Genomic DNA, 20,772 nt, shown 5'->3' with positions numbered 1-20,772 from the left:
GTACTTCAAAATGTTTAGTTATCCTTCTTCACTTTGAATAGGCTAAGTTGCTGTGAAATGTGTGCCCTTCTGCTTGCACAGTGTTAGAGGAGAAACAGCTTTTAAAGCTTGCAGATCTCAAACTGTTTATGGCAATTTGACAGGAAAGAATTTATTCAGTTCTCCGTGCAGGATTTGAAGTAGTGTCAAACATAGATATCTACATTTTTTTCTATTTTGTGCTGAAAGACAAGAACTTTCCAAACATAACAGTTTGGATGAGAGCTCTATTTTGATAACTTCCAGGAGATTTGCCCTTTCAACCTTCATAATCATCTTGATGGCCAAGAAAACATAATTTGTGGACAAAAAGGCTCTAAAAGTTTAGTATGGCTTTCCCTAGATAAAAATGCTTTCCAAAATATTTAATTCTTAAGAAGAATGTCATATATTTAGGGAAAAATACTGTTCATATCTTGAATGATAAAAACCAGAACAGACCACTGGGAACGTGTCTATGACAAGTTGTAGGCCTTTCCTGAATTGTTACCCAGTTCTGTGTCAGTATGACTCCTGGCTCTGCCTGAATTGTTTGAATTAGACAATGGGCAGTTTTTAGAAAAAAAAAAAAAAAGCGAGATTTTGTGTTTGTTTGGTTTTTTAAATAAAAATCCAAATAATAGAGAATCCACCACAAGCCTTGGTAAATTGTTCTTGCCATTACAAAAAGGTACATTTTCTTTTTTACCTTGCTTTGTGTAGCTTCAGTCTAGTAAACATAAGTGATAATATCAGTCTTGTGGCTCTTCTGAAACCCTCTGTTGTTCAGTGGCATGCTACCAGAATTGTGGCTACTGGGACTGGACGTGGTGGTGGCCAAATAGAGAATTACCGGACCTTCCCTTTCCCTTGTCAGTGCCCTCTTGTGCAGTAGGGAATTGCAGTAGCCCCCTGTGACTACAGCACAAGAGGATGAGGTTCAGCTGATTATCTCTTCTGACCTGCAAAACTCTTATTGCTGTTTCTGAGCAAAATCTTCCCTCCTGAAAGTGTGACCTGTGTGATTTAGTCTTAAATTTTAATCTTGAATGCATGACTTTGGCTACTGTTAAAACTCAAGTGGCTTGCTGATGTTCAGATATCAGCTAATCAAGATCACTCTCTCTTCCTCTCATTTCCATTATTTACCTGTTAATTTTCTTCTCCCCCCGCCCCTCCTCCCCAGTACTCCAGTGCAGGTCATTTTAGGGTAATTCTCCAACTGAAATGGATGAATTGAAGGCAAAGAGTTTAAGAGCATCCACTGGCAATACAGGTTGAAAGTCCTTCTGCTGAGCAGAAAGCCCATGCAAGTCCTAATGCCCATAGAAAAAATTGCCACATCTTGTAACATCAGTCTGACTTGGGAGTGACACTACCTTTTATGGCATACAAATGGGGAGAAACTCCTATGAAATCAGGCGTATTAAGCTGGTGTGTAAGAAGTCATAATTGATCTACTCTGAGATCCCATGACAGGAAAAAAGAATATTCTTTTGGTTTTGAGTGGATGTACTGGGCAGAAGAGGAGCTGTGTATATTGGGTGTTGTACAGATCTATCCTTCCATTGCAGATGTACTGGTTTTGTTATCCTGTCATCTATTTAGGAAAGCAGGAGTCCTGATTCTGATCTGATTTGCAGTAGTTATAGCCTCCAATAATTACACTGATTTAATTACTGGTGAGAGAGAGGGAGAGAGAGAGAAGATGTGGACTAAGTGACTCAAAAAGTTAATATCTGTTGTTTTTTAAGCTATCAGGAAAGTGTCATTAGTAGCTGTCAACTGCTACAGTGTTTCAACATGTTAATTTTGTTTCATTCTTGCTTCTTGCATTTAATATTGGAATATTCTAGGAGAAAGAACAGAAACAGGAGTTCATTGTACTTCCTGGGGTGAGGGGTTGTTGCTTTGCAAATGCAGCATGTGTACCAAGATGCTCATTATATTGGTAAACTCCTTGTTGCACTCTGCTGAGGGCATGAATGCTAAGTTTGACCAAGGAGCAAGTGGCTGTTTCCAGGTGCCTAGTAAATGACAGCCTTTCAATGGAAAGCCCAAGAAGAATATTTTGGTGGCTGGAAAAACACGTGAGAAAATATTCTGTATCTTCTCCTACATAAGAAAGGTGACTAGCAAGAGGTATGAAGGGAGTTTCATTATTTATTAGACTTAACAAGTTCTAAAGCAGCACTCAGTTTGTCTTGTTGGATAGTAAGTCACTGGGAACGTAACAGCCAAAATGCAAGGCAGATTAAGAGTCTCTCTGGATTTTTCAGGTATTCACAATATTTTTGTTTTTAAAATTGAGATTTCATTTTAAAACGTAATGCTCATTCAGCCTGCGTTGGCACCTGGGGTGAAACTGCCTGCCTTTTTTCAGACAGTCTGAAACACTCACTCTGGGAGGTGTGAACTTTTTTAATCAGCAGCCACTAACCAACCTGGGAACCTGGTGACTATTAAAAGTTAACTGTTCTACTGCAAGCTGCTCATATGTTGTATTTGGAGAGTTTTGGTTTACTGATTAAGTGCAGGGTTTTTTTCTTTTCATTGTTGTTTTGGCCTTTCTTCTCTTCCCATGCTAAATTGTCTCTGCCTTCCGACTGTTATTCTCCAAAGTAAGTGGATTATGGTCTTTTCAGGAATGGCAAGAGTTTAACAGCACTGTCTGTGGCAGGATTTTTGTTTAAGAAAATATATATATTTAATTTGAATTATTGTAGGATAACCCGTACTTAGTGTTCTGTGTTCTGAGAGAACTTAAACAAACAAAACAACAATGAATTCCATTTTCCCCAAGGATGTGGTTTAACTTAAGAAGCATAGGACTATAGCAATAGGGGTGTTGATGAACTATGTCTAACGTGGATATTTGGTAGCTGTTGGTGAACAATTCAATGATTTCCTCCAGTAAAGATTTCCTTGGGCTTCTTCCTTGGAGCCCAAGTATGTTGCCCCACTGCTTCTGCAGACAGAAGGAGCGTACCTCTGGTGAATCCAGGTAGCACCCGTGTACAGAGGAAAAGAAGGAATGCCAGTTTGGTACTACCATCTTCCTTCTAGAAGTTACTGTACATGCCTTTTGGTGGGACTGTGTTTCAAACTATTTTGGTTATGATATTTCTATTCCTTCCCATGTGAGCTATATCTAGAGAGTCTGTGGAACAGGGCCTACATTATCCATTAATTTCTTCCTGTCCAGTACCGAAGCAGCAACACTGAGATGTTGATGGCCTCCTTGGATGCAAGTTCCCTCTTAAATTTCTTGAGTGTACTGCCTTTGTTGGCCATGCGCTCTTCTGTAATTCAGGGAGCTAATGTGTGTTGCTTCCCTGTGTTTCTACAGAGGCTATCTCTGTTAAAAGAAACAGTATGGACTTTTACAAGAGAAGAGTGCACCACTGTGCCTTAAATTAATGCAATCCTGATGCACTGTAACAGTATTATAAGGGCGATTTTTTTTCTGGATATGGTTTGGGTTTGCACTCAGGACAAAGAAATTGATCTCGGTTTCTGCTCCCCTTGCCTACACTAAGGAGATCAGGAATACCTGGCCATTTACTTCTGTGGCTTGGATTCTGAACATCTTTACATTGGTTTTGTTTTCTGAGTTGGTGGGTGTTTTTTTGCCATAATTGCTCTGTGGGTTTTGGCTTTTTTTTTGGTTGGTTTTGGTTTGGGTTTTTTGTGGGTTTTTTTTTTCTTCTAGTGTTTGAGCAGAGGTTTTTGTCAGCACTGCAGGTGTGTGTGCTGGGCTCTACAACATGTCACCTTTTCTTAAATTTCCAGAGGATGGTAAACCACACTAAGCAAAATATCACTCCTCCCATGACTTGAATTCTGACTCCCTGGAGCTTGCAAGAGCCATTAGAAATTTGCTTTAAATAGCCTTCAGTAAAGGCAGAAGTTCATTTCACCTACTTATTAAGGGATTAAGTAAATAAATGTGCCCTTTACACAGGAAAGTAGGTCCCCAAAATATGTTCTTTTATTTGTCTGCCTACACCCCACTGCCTTCCATACCAGCTGTATGAATTGGTACATGAATGACTCACAGCATGTGGTAACAGCTTGTTCTTGGTCAAGAGAGAGGTGCATCCATGCCCAAAGGGATTGCTGCACCTCACTTCTGTGCTGTTAGAGTTATAAAAATAAGACATGTGATGACCAAACAGAGTTATAACAGTCTAGCAGCAAGTGTCACAATGCAGTGTAAGGCCTTGGTGTATGTGTGCTCTCTTTCAGAACTAGCTTCTCTCAACTCTGAAGTAATTAGTGCAACTTAGATAAAATACAGGCTTAGTATATTTAGCTGGTGTTCATTTAGTCAGACCTAAAAGTAACTTTTGCCGTGTGCAACGGATTGCTTCTCCTACCTGTCCCCCAGTACTCTGTATCATGTGAGGAGCAAAATGTCTGAGATTTCCAGGAGGTAAGCTGAGGCATTACTAAAAAGCCAGGTTGTTAAATTTGGATTGAATTTGGCTGTCAGACACCTGGCATATGTCCCCTCAATATCCTGGGAGCGGAGTGCCACTGCTGATCAGTCTTGATTCTATGCACAATGGTTTTGGCAATGGATTATATGTTTAATGGTCAGCTTCAGGATCTCTCTCCCCTTTGATCTCCCTTGTCGGAAGAAGCATAAGGAACACAGTAACTGGTGCTGAGGGGCATGTTTAGCTGTTAGTTGGCATTTGTAAAGGGGAGTGAAAGGGACCTGCAAGTGCAGGGCTCTGCTTCTGAGGTAGGAGGGAGGGAGAAGAGTTGACTCAATAATCTTAAAGGTCTTTTCCAACCTAAATGATTCTATTTGGCCTGTGAGGGTGCAGAGAGGTGCAGCTGGGTGTTGTCACCTGTGTTACCTAACATTCCAACAGAAACTAGGTTAGACATCTGAGTAATTTGGGGTTTTTCGTTAATGTGGGTTTTGGAACAAATTAAATGTGACCAAGGTCCCAACGAGGATCTGAAATTTGTTTTCTGCTGAAGAGCTCTTTATACAAATGAACACCAATTTGCATCATTAAGCGCACGCTTCACTCAGGCTGCCCAACAGGATTGAACACTGAGACAGAAATTACCTCTTGCAGTGCCTTTCTTATAAGGTGACAGCCACTTAGGCCCAGCTCGTGCTTTGGCTTGTGTGTGTGTGTGTGTTCTTCTACAGCCTTTCTGGGGAGGTGGTAGTTGTTTTATAGCAGTCTGTTTGCTGTGATCCTCTGCAAAAAGGCCGTGTATCTTCTATTTCTTTAGATACTAACTAGCAATTGGATAGTCCCCTCCCTCTCCCTACGCACCCCAAGGATTTACAGTGTTTTAAGGTGTGTGAGAGGGTTTGTTCAGGTAGGAGAACTCATCATAAAAAGTTGTAACTTGTTTCTCGCAACAAAGGCAAGTAGTTGTTTTGGTTGAGTATGGTATTACGCCACTGTGTGTGTCAGTGTCAGTTTATGCCAGGCTTTAAATAGGATACTCTGCAATGAGTTTGTTTTTTGGTAGTCTGTAATCCTTTCAGGCTAGCTAACATTAACGAGCGGCAGCATTACTGTGGCTGGTTTTCTTTTGATCATGTACAGCCCTAGTCAGGAAATGGGTGAGGAGCATGAGTCATGATTACATTACCCTGATGTGACTGCCTACTAGAAGTTTTCTTTTTGCCGCCAATACGCTTTCCCTTGACACTACTCTGAAAACAAAATGTCCATTTTGGAGCACTTTGAAATATTGACCTTTGCAAGAGAACATAAATCCCTCTGTTTAGTCTCAAGGCAAAGTTCTAAGCGGGAGCCCCTGCAGAGTGCAGAGAGAATGTGAACATCTGCAAAATGCTTTTCCAGAAAGCTGCAAAGGACAGGACTCAACTTGCAGTACATTAGGTCTGCTTGGGTTCATTGGATACAGCATGTTTCCCTGACCCATTTAATCATTCGGTAACATTGCCTGCACACGCAAGCTTGAGGTCCAGTCTCCTCTATATACAGGTGCTGTCATCTCACTTGCCATTTGGCTTAAGCTGTGTCTTAGAGATGTACTTATCTTTTGAAATATGGCTACAGTAATGGGAAGATAGGTGCTGAGTACTGGCTGAGGTAAAACCCTGAGTGTTGAGAAGGTTGCTTTAGAGGGATTTGAGACAGAAGTATTTCAGACAGTTTAATTAAATACCTGGGGTTTAGAGTTTGAAAGAAATATCAGCTGCTAATCAGTAAACTAGCTTTAGCACTGAATTGCCACTGTGCCACTCTGAATATTCAGACAGTATACCTCTGTACAAGTGCTGAGTATATTAAGTCCTTTCAAATTACACTGATTAACTCTGCCTGGTTTTAAGAGCAGTATGTGAAATACAACTGTTGGCACAGAGAGTGAATGCACTCTGATGCTACTTGATATATTCCAGAAAAAAGAAGATCAATTTAGTACAAGCAACTCAAGCTCACAGACCAGAGCATCTGTAGCAGAGAGATCTCAGGAGGAAGTGGGGACCCCTGCGCTGCTGTCCAGTGTAATGCATCCGTATCAGCTGGGGCACGTCACAAGTGTCGCTGACATGCTGCAGAGCAGAGCCAGAATATGACATGTCTTTCAGTTGTCACTTATTCCTCCAGATTCTTACCTCTGCTCAAATGGTGCCTTCAAATAGTGGAGTTGTTTTGTTAGGAGTACAGCATAAACTCGCAGTGAAGAAGTAATTTCTATTTTTTTTCCTTTTGTTTCATATAAGGGTGTTAAAACAGTTACTTTAGTTGTATTAACAATCTACTTCGAATTGCATATAGATAACAAAATTTTAGAAGTCCTATTTACTCCATGATTTCATCCCCATTCCTTAAAGAGGGCATGAGATGGACCAAAAAAGAAATTCAGTGAAGATTTTTGTAATCCATTGAAGAATTCCCTTTCCTCCATCTACTCCAGCCACATGCTCTTTGATCTCATCTTGATGACCATTCAACTCTCTGAAGGAGGCAAAACTGCAACAGAGCAGAGGATTCATCCTTTTTCTATGTAATAAAAAAAGTCTTGTGCAACTTTATATTCTACTGTAGCTTTGTACCTCTACCTCATTGTTAGCCTTTGCAGATAGAGGGCTCTCTGGCCTTCAAGTTTGTTTTAAACCTAGTTTATCAGCCACTTCAAGATGGTAAATACTTATTTCAAGTGAAACGCTTTGAGAATTGAATAATAGGAGAACTAGTGATTCTAATATGCCTATGTCACTTGTGTGTTTCAAGGAGATGATGAAGAATTATTTGACTTAGAGATGAAGGGTATTTGAGAATTGGAGTTGGGGAGTTCAGGGTAGGGTGGTTTTTTGTTTGTTTGTTTGTTTTTTAATTGGGATCTTGCAAGATGCTTTTTAGATTGCCTTTTGTCAGGACCTACCAGTTAAGGAAATGTTAAGCTAGGGATCCTTTTAAAAAAATTTCAACATGACAGCAGCCTTGGGAACTCTAAGGCAGAAGCTAGTGGAGCTACCAAGCCATTTTTGCATCAGAAGTGAATAAAATCTGGATGTAATTCCATGGACGTTTTTTCTTGCAGAAGAGTTGGTTAAGAATTGCCCATCCCTTCTGCCAGAACTCCTTGCTCTCTAAGAGTGATGTTTCACGAGACAGCTGAGCTATTCAAATGACTTTTTGCAGCTGAAAGTAGCAGTCTCAGTCCTAGCCTTGTGATCTTACACCCCTTTCCTAGTTAGTTTTCACCCAGTTCAGTGTGCTGAACTGGCTTGTGAGGGGTCAAGTGTGTGCACAAAGTAGGGGGGAAGGGGAGAATGCCTTTCTGACAGCAACAGTTATATTGGGCTTGAACTCTCTTGAAGCATTGCCATCAGTCACACTGCAGCTGTTGGTAAGCCTTTACTGTAAACTGAGTCAGTGGGGAGGATTACTGCTGTGACCTGTTTGCAGTGTGGCTTGTAGGTCTGCCTGCCCACAGAGGGTACAAGGAACTGCAATGCAGAACTGGGAACCAGCAGCAAGGAGTGAGGAATCCAGGGTGGGAACTTCTTAAACCAGCTTTGAGAGCAGAGCTGAGTTGGGGAACTACACCCTCTGTGTCAAAAGAGAAAGACATCTATGCTAACCTGCTCAGAATTACAAAGGGTGTGGATTTGTAATCCACTTAAACGGATATGAGTGCTGGCTGTCATCAAAAGGGGCAGTACTGCCTGCCTCAGTCCACATCTTCCCAAGTTCTTCCATATGGCAATACCAGCATTTACATGAACATGCCCTGAGCTGCGTCAGGCAGCTGCTTTGGCTAAAAACTGTCCCTTTCTTCTCCCTTGGCAGATGAGATTTCAACCAGAGCAGTTACCTATCTTTTAGGTGGCACATAGGATCAGGTTATAGGGGTTTTTTTGTCTCATTTCACAGTGGTTTTCCTTTGACCTGAGAGAATTGATGGACAAGTTTTTAAGCCTCTCCATCTTGTGGCTTATGAGTTTATGGTCCCCAGCTATTTGCTCATCTGGTCTCTTGGCTTTGTAGGAGGAAATGTGTGACTGTGCTTCAGTGCACAGTCTGTCTGACGTAGCATAACCTTGCCTTCACCAGCTGCATGAGTTAAGGTGCTAGACTTTGTACTGACACGTACCTATGCCTAAATCTGCATGGTCTTGCACTCACCCAATTTTTGAAAGCCAATGATAAAACTGAACTGTATGGTATTAAATCCGTATGTATGAATGTACCAGCCAACAAAGCTAAGGAGAAGGTAATAGAGAGGGACCTGTTTCAGTCCATGGAGCCAAACAACAGAATACAGTGAGCTCATTAAATTCCTGTCTCTGGAGAAGAGAAGAAAAGAAAACAAAAAAGGTTTTTATTAATCTAGAAAAGATGCTAACTTTTCAAAGCTGAAAGAAAGCTGTGACCAAAACCTGTTGGAAGGTGAAAAAAAATTTGCTTGATTAAAAAAAAGAAGGGGAATTATTTAAGACATTCTAATGAGTGGTCAAAAGCACAACTGCAAAAACAGACTCTATAAGGCATTTGACTTAATATTGCGTCACAGCCAGATTTTTAAAAAGTTAGTCCTCTGCAGTGTCAACAAAGCATGTATTAAAAACATTTAGAATCTCAGACTAAATGTCAGAAAGAAGTCAGCATCAGAGGGATATATTTCTACTGAAATAATGCAGAGATTTTTTTATACAGCATTGGGCTGCATAGTATTTTTATGAGCAGCCTGCAAATAAGTGCAAAATTGTTGTGGTACAAATTTGCAGGTGATGGAGATTGGTGAGGAATTATATTGATGAGGAAGGTGGAGAAATCTCAACTGATTTATTGATTGACAGCTTGAGCACATTCAAATAAAATGTTTTCTCTTTCTGAAGTATGGCCTTGCTTTTTATCTTAAAGAATATAAATTCAGCTTATTTGCTGGGGAACGATAGCTTGGAAAGCCTTTTTTTTTTGTTTGTTTTTGTCTAAGGAATACAGTCTTACTGGACAAACCAGTGTAATATGAGCACCACCACTGGCTGTGCTGGCAAAATTTGTTGATTAAATGAATATATGTGTATCTTCATCCTAAAAAATAGAATGGGGATGCCCACTCTGAACCAAGAAATGGCAGTGATAACAAATTTCAACTTTTGCCAATATAGTTTACTCTGCCTGGAGAATTAATTTTTGTTATACCAGCACAAGAACTCTTAAATGGTTTGTAATATAATGCTACCCTGCAAATACAGCAAAATTCCTGTTGTAAGGTGGTGAGGATAAAAGCAGAAATATGATCTTGTTTATAAACAAGGCAGCAATGATGAGAAGAAAGAAGTGATTTTTATCTTTGTATATGCTGTTAGGGGGAACGATATTGAAATGTTGTCACTAATTCTGATCTGCTCTGAAAAAGATGCTGGAAAATTGGAGAGGGTTCAAAGGAGAGAGAGGGTGATGTATTTGAAGGCTTAAAATTACTCCCCCACCATCACCACATGAGGAACTCCCCCTGTTCACTTTGATCAAAAAGGATGACTGAGAAACAACTTGGTTAGTATTCAAGTACCTTAACAGGGATGATAGTTACTGGCTGATAAGGGGCCTTTGTAATCTCACAGACTGATACAGAACAAAATAATAACTGGAGACTGGGCCCAGTTGCTTAAATTAGACAGCAGCCCCAAATTAGATAACTTCAGCAGCTCCTTCCTGCTGTGCTGGTACAGCTTTTTGAAGGATACAATGAACTGTGAAAATGATTTTTTGTTTTGGGGGTTTTTTTTCTAAACCAGGTTGGCTTTCCTTTATTTTGTTTTCTTACAAGCTAAAATGAAAACTCTTAAATAGGTGAAATACCTCATTCAGTTCAATATAATCCACAAGTACTTTAATGGTTTAAAGTTGAAGGTGTTCCCTGGTTAGTATGATTTACTCTAGCTTGATCCATTTGCAAGGGTACTATGCAGCGAAAAGTGGCAAGATTTAAAGGAGTCAACAATTAAAAATCATTTCAGGAACTTGGCTTTTTTTCCTTCATGAACCTAGGTTTTAGGGGGGAAAAAGAGGCAGGTGCTGGAGAAATGGAAGATACCTGGAGAGAAAGACACTGTATGCAGCCAGTCCCTGTCTGTGCTTACACTTAATGACCATTAACACTTATTCCGGTGGACCGCTCACAGCTAGTGTACTATTTATCTTTGATTTACGTGGGAAAAAGTGTTTATAGCAAGGGAGATGAAAATGTATCCTTATATGATTTTTCCTACATTTCCCTTTCACTTTCCCTTCCAAAGATGACTGATAATGAATTAATTCATTTGCTTTTTAAAAAAAAAAAATTTTTTTTCTCTCCAGCTAGCGTATAACTGAAGTTTTCCAAGACTTCCTTGTCATTCATTAATATATCTGTATTACAGAGCATATTTACATTTTCTTACTTACCCCTGAGCAGACAACTGTTTCAAGAATTCAAGCTGCTTCAAGTAGCAGTACCTTGGAGTATTGAGCCACTGTTAATCTGGAAAGATGTATCAGGTGGAACTCTGCAGGGCTATCTTGCATCTCTATTACTACACAATATTTTCATGAATGATTTGAATGTATGCTTATTACATTCACAGATGATGCTAAACCTGTATGCTGTAGAGGCCAATATTAAAATTCCAAGTGATCCTGACCATTTGAAGTGTTTGAAATGAATAGAATGCAATGCAGTGGGTATGGAGGCTTTGCTACAGAGGTATAGTCAAGAACAAGATGTAGAATAACTGGCTAGACAACAGTTCTTCACTAAAGGAGCTAGGTTTTTAGTGGACCACAAACTAAACATAAGCCAACAATGTTGTGATGCTGAAAGAAAAATGCAGATCATAGAATCATAGAATCATTTTGGTTGGAAAAGACCTTCAAGATCATCGAGTCCAACCATTAACCATGCCCCCTAAACCATGCCCTGGAGTACCCTGTCCACTTGCTTTTTGAATACCTCCAGGGATGGTGACTCAACCACTTCCCTGGGCAGCCCATTCCAATGTCTGACAACCCTCTCAGTAAAAAAATTTTTCCTAATATCTAACCTAAATCTCCCTTGCCTCAACTTGAGGCCATTTCCTCTTGTCCTATCTCCAGCCACCTGACAGAAGAGACCAACACCCACCTCACTACAACCCCCTTTCAGGTAGTTGTAGAGAGCGATAAGGTCTCCCCTCAGCCTCCTCTTTTCTAGACTGAACAACCCCAAATCCCTCAGCCGCTCCTCATAAGACTTGTGCTCAAGGCCCCTCACCAACCTGGTTGCTCTCCTCTGGACACGCTCTAGCACCTCAATGTCTTTCCTGTAGTGAGGGGCCCAAAACTGAACACAGTACTCGAGGTGCGGCCTCACCAGTGCCGAGTACAGGGGAACAACCACCTCCCTGTTCCTGCTGGCCACACTGTTCCTGATACAGGCCAGGATGCGATTGGCCTTCTTGGCCACCTGGGCACACTGCTGGCTCATATTCAGCCGGCTATCAACCAGCACCCCCAGGTCTCTCTCTGCTGGGCAGCTTTGCAGCCACTCTTCCCCAAGCCTGTAGCGCTGCATGGGGTTGCCGTGACCGAAGTGCAGGACCCGGCACTTGGCCTTATTAAACTTCATACGATTGGCCTCAGCCCATCGATCCAGCCTGTCCAGGTCTCTTTGTAGAGCCTCCCTACCCTCAAGCAGATCGACCCTGCCTCCCAACTTGGTGTCGTCTGCAAACTTGCTGAGGGTGCACTCAATCCCCTCATCCAAATCATCAATAAAGATATTAAACAGAACAGGGCCCAACACCGAGCCCTGGGGAACACCACTTGTGACCTGCCGCCAACTGGATTTCACCCCATTCACCACTACCCTCTGGGCTCGGCCATGCAGCCAGTTTTTCACCCAGTGAATAGTGCACTTATCCAGGCCACGAGACGCCAGCTTCTCAAGGAGTATGCCATGAGAGACAGTGTCAAAGGCCTTGCAAGAAAAATGCAGATACTCTATTAAGAGAGAAATTGAGATCTCAGCTTGAATATTGTGTTTGCTTTTGGGCATATTTAAAGAAAGATTTGAGCTGAGGGGAGGAAGACCAGAAAAGGAGGTTGGGAGTAAGCTATCCAAGCTCCAGAAAACATGACCTGTGTTGCAAGATTGAAATATTTGTGTTGTTTAATCTGAAGAAGAAAAGGCTGAAAGGAGATGTAGAATGCATAAAGTAATGAACTGTATTCATCAGGGCCCAGATTGGAGCAGGGGAGACTTTAGGTGCATCTTCTCTGATGACTAGCCTCTGTGAAGTAAATTAATGTGTGCAGCCTGCACCTGCAGGGAATTTTAAGAGTAGGGTAGACAAACATCTTCCAGGACTAGCAGAAGGCATCTGGGTCTTTGAAGGATGATGGAGAAATGAATGAACTGCATCTTAGGGTCCCCTCTTGACCTGTGTTTCTGTAGCTGTGGGAAGGATTGGGGATTTTTTCCTTCATTTTCTAAAAAAGTGTATGTGGCAATGGAATAAAATAGGTTAGATTTGCTCTAGGAGGGTAGGTTGAGTGCAGTTTGAGAAAATTAGTTGAACTGAAGTGTGATTAGCCTGATTGTTTTTATAAAGTAATTAAATCTGTAGCTTTAATCAGAAAGATGCAAATTCTTTGATGGAAGGAGAAACAAAGGGGTGAGGACTTCAAATCTGATCAGGGAAGTTGACTTTAATACAGATGAATTGAAAGCCTGGGCCTCTTATAAACAAGGTAAACTTAGATGAACAGTCTGGAGGGAGAAGTGTTACCACCTGATTTGGTTAAAGCTACTCGGAAGGTGGTGGCTCTATAAGCAGAGGCTTACTGGTGGCCTGATCTAGAAGTGGACAGATTTGTGGCCCCTTATCTTCAGAGGCTGCCAGCTGATACGGATACCTAAGTCCACAGGAACATGAGAGGTAAGCTCTATGGTGCATCATCTGCTGCTTTTCTTGTACCTGAAGACTTGGTTATACTGGGAGTTTGTTTTACCAGCATTCAGGAATAGTGACTGCATGAGTTCAAGTCCCTGTTACAAAAACAATAAAAATATGGTTTGCTCTGATGTTGTTTCAGGCATAGTGGAAGTAACAGCATTGACAAGGACATTCTCAAGTTTGTTTGTGCTGCTGGAAGCTACTGGTAGTTAAAACCTAAAATGAACCCCTAAAGCCTAATTCTTCTATGCCTGCAGATATTTCATTGTGTAGAAAAGTTACAGCAGCTTATTGCGTAGTTTGTGTCTGTCTTTTGCTGTGTTACTGTAACCTCATTTGGATATTTAAATAATGTACAGACTCTGGTTTTTCCTAGTGACTTGATCCACAAGATAATTCAGTGTTATTTTAAATTATGTTTTGGAAATGGGTTTCTCTAAAGTTCACATGCTTCTAGCCAATGATGTGTAAGGCAGAGCCCTTGCAAGGGATTGTCCTGTAGAAGGCTCATAGGCTTCTTAGAGTGCACACTTTCTTCGGGTCCTGCCCTGTGGAAATAGGATTTTCTTTCTATCATTTCTTTGCCTAGGACTCTGCTTAAGGATCTAGGTCTTTGGCGATTTGTGCACAAATAAAATTTTGCACCTTGACCCTTATTCGTGTCTAGCTTCGTAAGCTTAGCTGTTGAGATATTTGCTGATAGTCTGTCCTTTTAAAACACTGTGGAATAAACTAAGTCATCCATGGAAAACTTTGAACTGTGTGGAAGGTGGTGATTACTGAGTGGACAGAAGGTTCACAAGGTGAATTAGAAGTGCCTCTGAAAACATTAGTCATTGTTACCAAGCAAAACACTTAAATGAGAGTGTGAAGTGATAGGAATGAGAATGAGCAAGTGTTACAGCCAAACTAAAACTTTAATTTTCACTGGGCTGAAGTTTCTCTGGTTTCGCTTATGCTTGGATCTTGTTGGGAGAGGGATATCTCTTCAACTGGAAGAAAAATCCCTTCATGTTGTTTTTCTCTTAAATTAAGATCTTCCACTGTAGGCTGGTAGCCTGGGACTGTGGGCTTTTGGTTATGCATTTGGTTTTCTTATAATTTCTCATTCAGCTGTCCAGTTTGACTATACATTCACTTAGTTACTGAGTTGAAATTAGTTAAAACAGAGACTCTTAGCAGCAAGATCAGAAAAACGTCTCATTTTAAGACAAGGTGAACTTTACTGTGTGGCCTGGTATCGAGATTGGAGTGTGTTGTGTCTCTTCTCCTAGCCCATGTACTGGTGATTTCATTAAATCTTGCTGAATGCAGGGAGTGTGTAAGGTTCGTGTGAGAATTTTGCGGACTAATTTTTTAGTTTTGCAGCAGTTGAGCTGGAGGCTTAGTCTCATTAAGCCTTTCTTCATTTGCCAAAGTTGGTTTTATATTTTTTCCTTCCTTTTTTTTTTTAAACCACATTATATATTGATATAGGTTCTTCTTTAATTGCAAATGAAATATGAGTAACAACAGTATTTTAGGCTAAGTGAATATTCGAGATTTATGATATATTTCAGCTGTTCAAAGTAGATTAAAATCTGTACTCCTTTGGGCAGTACTTGACAAAGAGGATAGGTATGCAGAAACAAAGTACAGTTGCTCTGAAGCCTATGTTATGCTGTATGCGGAAAACCTGTCCATTGAGGAGGGAACCCTCATCTTTTATTTACAAAGTGTAATTTGCAGATTTTCAATACAGTAGTTAGTGAAATCTGCAGCAAGGGTAGCCTTTGTTTTCAGCAGAGAAAACAATGCTTGCAGTAAGCATGTAAAAGTTCTTCTCTTTAAATGTAAAGCCTCTTGCACTGGCCAAATGGAAGGCAAGGCCTTCACAATTGCAGGGACTGCTGTATAGAGAGGGATTATAATTCTTAACACCAGAGCCTCTTGCAGCATCCTCAGAGGTAGTATGGTTTTACACTGCCCCTTACTGGGGGTCTCTCATGGTGCAAGAACTAAAGGAGATCTGGATGCCCAAAAGTTTGCTCTATTTGGGGTTTTTGCATTTTTTTTTCTCCCCAAGCTATGAGCTAAATAAAATACGGTGCTCTTCTTGTGTGTCAAAATGGATTATTTATATTAAAAGTTATTTTACAACTTGATTTTAGTATTTCTTGATGTTCAGATGTTTCATTGTGTCCTTCAGGTTTCTTTGAAATCTCCTTATGGAGTTTGGTGATCATGGTGTTTGATACACATCCAAACTGGTGGAAGCCATGAAAGCTTTGAATGAACTCAGATTTGTCTTTCATTTTAAACTAGTGACCAACAGACATGACTTTGGACCACATTGACACTACATTGCCATTCATGACAGATTAAAAGAACTGAAAGAATGAGGAATTAGAGTCAAGAGGGAATTTGGCCTGTTCTTCCTGGGAAGTGAGATATAGCTGAGTTCACTAGACAAACTTAAAACAACCTCACCATTTGGCTTTGTTTGCTAAGAATAGTCTTCTCTGTAGAATTGAGGGCATTTTGTTTAGCTAAATGGGTTACTTGGGTTACTGTGAATTTTTCAGCTTTAAACTGAAAGGTAACTTAGTTGACTAATCAGTTCTGTTCCCATGGCATGTGGCACTAGCAGAGATCTTATTTAGGACTTACTTTTCTATCTTACAGTACTGACATGGAGTTAAGTTGGTAGAGTTTTGGTATGTAATGTGAATCTCCTAGTATTCTGTAGAGCCTAATGAATTATCATTTTGTTGTGTAGAAGGAAGCTTTGAAGTGCTTTTAACTGGTTGATGCAATCAGTTGTATTTCAAAATTGAGCTTAAAAGTATAAAATGTCCTTATAACTTATTGAACATTAGGCTTATTTTGTATGACAGCTTTCATCTTTATATCTGTTGTACTTTTTGGGGGAGGGCTTTTCAACATTATCTGAAGTGCAGTAGGTATCGGGTAGGAATCAAAAACCCAAAATACTAACCTGGCTAGATTCCCAGCTCCCCTTGTGATGCACAGTTAAGTACCCCATTGTAGGAACTAATTACTCAGGTTAAAGGATTTGTGAAAATGCTTAATGCTTCTTGACAATCTGGCTGTATAACCATACAGTACAAAGTTTTAAAACTGGTGATTCTTACTGGACTTAATTTGATGAAGAAAAATGTCTGCTGGGGCATGGAAAAAAGGCAGCAAAAGTAGCCTTGTTACAGACAGCTTCCCTTTGCTTACTGCTAGAAAAGTCTTTCTGTGCAAGGACTGCAAGCTGCTTTACAGAGTGAGGATGGCAATGGACAGAGTGTGAGGGGTTTGTGGCTGAGTCTTCTGGTGAGGAGGAGTGACCTGTGATGCTCTGGTGGTCCATGGACTTAATAGGGAAAAGTACAAAAATGTCCAGGAGAAAAATACATTTATTCTGAGATTGCTCAAGAGTCAGGAACTGGTACTCTAAGGAAGAAATATACCATCAAAGCACTAATGAAGAGTGTTTTTCCATAACTTGTTGACCCAATAGCCTATTAGCCCTTGTGGACTGCTTCATCAGGCTTTTCAGAGACCACATTCTAATAGGACAACTTGGTTTGCAAACACTGTTTCATTTGGCTGCACAGAACAACTCTGAGTCACTTTGGCCTCATGGCCTACATAATTTGTGAGTTAGTCTATAACTAATTGCTATGAAGAATTCCTGTAGTCTAAAGATTGTAGTCACAAGAATCAGTCTCTTCTAAGACACCTGCATTTGGATGTTTCTAACTAATGACTAGCACTTTTTTCAAGTACATAAAACTATCCTTTTAAATGGGCACAATTATCAGAAATGTTATTGGTGACAGTTTGTGAGAGTTCCAGCACTAAATGGTGGTATCTCAAATTCTCTAATCTGAGGTGGTCTACTCCATTTCCAAAAAGGTTTCCTGAATGACTGTCAATCTTCCCAGGTCTACCAAAAGTTTAATGTTGTTGAATGTTATAAATGTGTTTCTGCATGTGCTCTCAAAGGCCAGCATTTTGAATGCCCAAATAAAGAGAAGAAAGGTTGAGATAGTGATATTTATCAAATGAATTGTGCTCAGTAACCGTGTCTAAGGAACTCTGACTTCAAAAAAAGCTATGAAGTCAGAGAAAGGTTAGCTAGCCCTTGTTAATCTAAACTCTTTTATCCTGCCTAATGAAGGGAAGCAACATCATAAAGCTAATCTGCAGGCTGGAACTGTCAGTACTATTACTAATTTTTTTTTTTTTTTAAAAACAAGACTGAATGAACCATGAAAAATAAATTAATGATAACCCGATTTTGTATCCCATGCAGGTTTTCTCAAGTTCTGGAAGTAGCAGGGCATTTGGTTGCTAACTGACCTGAAAGTTGTGCTCTACCTTGGAAAGATCTGCAGTGGGAGACATTCACCTTCACATACCCCACAGTTCTCTGCATCAGAAGAAAGGAACTTCATGTGCAAGAGTGGTTCAAGATGATGATGTAATGTTGATAACACTGAAGGTCTCCCAAGAATAACTGATTTTGTAAGAGGCTTCTCCCTCCCCTCCCCCTTCCTTTTTTTTTTCTTTTTCTTTTTTTTTTTTTAACTTCCTCTCTCAGAAACTACAAGCAAGATGCCAGCCAAGACACCCATCTACTTGAAAGCTGCTAACAATAAGAAAGGGAAGAAATTCAAACTAAGGGATATCTTATCTCCTGATATGATCAGTCCACCACTTGGAGATTTTCGTCACACCATACACATTGGAAAAGAGGGACAACATGATGTTTTTGGAGACATCTCCTTTTTGCAGGGCAACTATGAGCTATTGCCTGGAAATGAAGGAGAAACCAGAGTTAGCCAGTCTGGTGGCCACAATGAATTCTTAAGGGCAAACAGCACTTCTGAATCCATGTTTACAGAAACTCCATCGCCAGTGCTCAAAAATGCTATTTCCCTTCCTGCCATTGGGGGTTCTCAAGCCCTTACATTGCCCTTACTGTCACCAGTGACATTTAATTCAAAGCAAGAATCCATCAGGTCATCGAGAAATGCTAGGCTTAGCTGTGAGCCAGTAATAGAAGAAAAATTGCAGGAGAAAAGTAAGCAGATGGAGGATGGAGAAACATACAAAGATGACATATGGGAGCAAAATGGTTCTTCTTCACATTTTACTAATGGTAGAGACAGTCACTCATCCAGCTTTTCTGAACGATGCACTGATTGGCAAACAGTTGATTTATTTGATGACAGTCGACTTTCACGTGAACTAACCGAGACAAAGACTACGTCAGAAGAATCCCTTTCAGATCTTGCAGGCTCTCTTCTCTCATTACAACTTGACTTGGGACCTTCACTTTTGGATGAAGTCCTCAATGTAATGGACAAGAATAAATCTTAGAACTGGTACTCCCTTGCTTCTTTACAAGTGATTCACTTAAACAAACAAAAAAAACATATTCCGAAAGTAGAGACACTTAAAAATCAGCTGTGTTTGCAGTTGTTTGACGGGTTTTCTAAAAATATTCTTAAAATGCTATTTTTTTACCTATTGTTTTTCATGATTTTTATTACACTAAATTCTCATAGCAGGAAGCTAAATTTTAATAAGTTTTCAGCAAATATAGAATGTTTTTAAGTACCAGTATTAATGATCAGAAACTTAAGAAACAGTTTGAGGATGATACCGATTGTGACATTTGGTTAGTTCACTTCTATGGGCTTCTGAATATATGAGAATCTCTAAGTGTCAGAAAGGAGACTGATATTAATTATTGACTTTTATAAATTATTATGACATCACTTTACATGTAGGCCTCTTTCTAGAACCTTGTGTTTGGGGGTTTGATAGTGTTTTTCTTCATTTTCTATAGTACCATTTTTGTTATAACTTCACTGTAACTACTTTCTTGGTCTTATACTACCACTCTGTATTCAGATGTGAACAGTTTGAAGGCTTTTTCAGCTTGAACACCTGGTCCAGAGTCTCAGCTGCTTTAAATGAATATGCACAAATTTACACAAGTTAAGGCTTGGGCCTGACATTGTATATGAAATGATATGTTGTAAACAGGTGATACATGCAAGATGATATGGTTAAATTATTTTAAAAGTTGAAATATATTTTTTGTGTGCATATTGGCTTTTTACTGCAGAGCCTATACATACAGTATCTCTTCAAAATAGTTGCTTGGCATTATTGGTGCTCTTCTGAAAATTGTATATTTGTGTGTTTGAAAAGAAGTATGTATTGATACTCCTTGCTTTTTTTCTTCATTTATTGCCACACATGCTTAAACTTGCAACCAATTATTTTAATTTTTGAAGCAGGCACTGGTTATTCACAATGCTTGTGATGTGTGCTGCAACAGCCAATGTTTTGGGAAATGTGGATCCTTTAATACAGTACCTACATGGATTGCATAGATATCTTGTGCAATACAATAAAAAAACCCTTTAAATTGCTATGTCTTTGTGATTCAGTACATAGCCTCACCAAAACACAAAGTTTTGTTTTCTGCTGTAATAAAACAGACTGCAGCAGAGTTGCAGAAATATGGGACCAAGGGGCGGATCAGTTCTACTATCTTAATTCAGTTGACTTCTCCGATTCATTTTACTTCCCAAGTGTTTAAGGGCAAACTCCAAGCAGGTAGGACCCTCTAGGATATTCGCTGATTTTAAGTAATTGGAGACAAGAGACTAATACTTCAGTCCTAGTGAAGTTAATGGCAAAGCTCCAGCAGCTTTCACTGGAGTCTTTAGGTAAAATCCTGACACAGTTTGTAGACTATTCTTCATTAGATAACCACGTTTATCTGTATCTTCCTGTCAGAACATGTAGGTCATGGATGATTTAATGTATATTATATTTATCCTTAAAATTTCTGGGGAGTCAATGCCAACTAATTCCATTCTTTCAGTGTGTTTTAGGAACACAGTCATTACCCCTGTTTCTGGTTAAGCACTTATATGAATGTGCATTAATGAGACATCCTGTAAATGAGGAACTGAGATGTAGAATGGTCAAGAAGTGTGTTTATTTTTAAGAAAATACTTAATTGCCTTTGACTTCACATTCTCTGTGTATAAGCCTGGATCAAATTTCCAGTGCATTCATGATCCAAGAAGAATGGTGGTTCTGTGACTGTAGTGCTTTTTGTATTTTAGAAAGCAGGTTCAAGGCTCTGCTTGGCCACATGTTTCTTGTGGGACCTGGGGATTTAGAACCTAATGAGGATTTAGGCCAAAACTTTCACTGGAAAAATCTGTCAGTCATTAGCATAGGGAAAGTTTGGGTGAAATGGTGAATTAGATATTTTCTGTGTAGACCAGCTTCAAATACCA

The 20,772-nt window shown here is 39.9% G+C and overlaps 1 protein-coding gene across 7 annotated transcripts in view; it reads left to right on the top strand.

Annotated features, from left to right (window-relative positions):
• The window catches only part of CDC42EP3 (CDC42 effector protein 3), a 36,788-nt gene extending 16,898 nt beyond the window's left edge, over positions 1-19,890 (top strand). For 4 of the 7 annotated variants that reach the window (XM_052806428.1, XM_052806426.1, XM_052806425.1 and 1 more), the window contains one exon: positions 17,757-19,890. In XM_052806428.1, coding sequence (XP_052662388.1) covers positions 18,059-18,826 — 768 coding nt within the window. In that variant the 5' untranslated portion in view covers positions 17,757-18,058 and the 3' untranslated portion in view covers positions 18,827-19,890. Of the gene's footprint in view, positions 1-12,961; positions 13,433-17,756 lie in introns of those variants that run through there. The other 3 variants (XM_052806431.1, XM_052806430.1, XM_052806429.1) reach the window with 3 other exon arrangements.
• The last annotated feature ends 882 nt before the right edge of the window (positions 19,891-20,772 follow it).

Source organism: Harpia harpyja, chromosome 13 (genome assembly GCF_026419915.1).
Source record: "Harpia harpyja isolate bHarHar1 chromosome 13, bHarHar1 primary haplotype, whole genome shotgun sequence".
Lineage (NCBI taxonomy): Eukaryota > Metazoa > Chordata > Aves > Accipitriformes > Accipitridae > Harpia > Harpia harpyja.
Note: the sequence above shows the minus strand (reverse complement) of the source record. Positions and strands in the feature narration are given on the sequence as shown.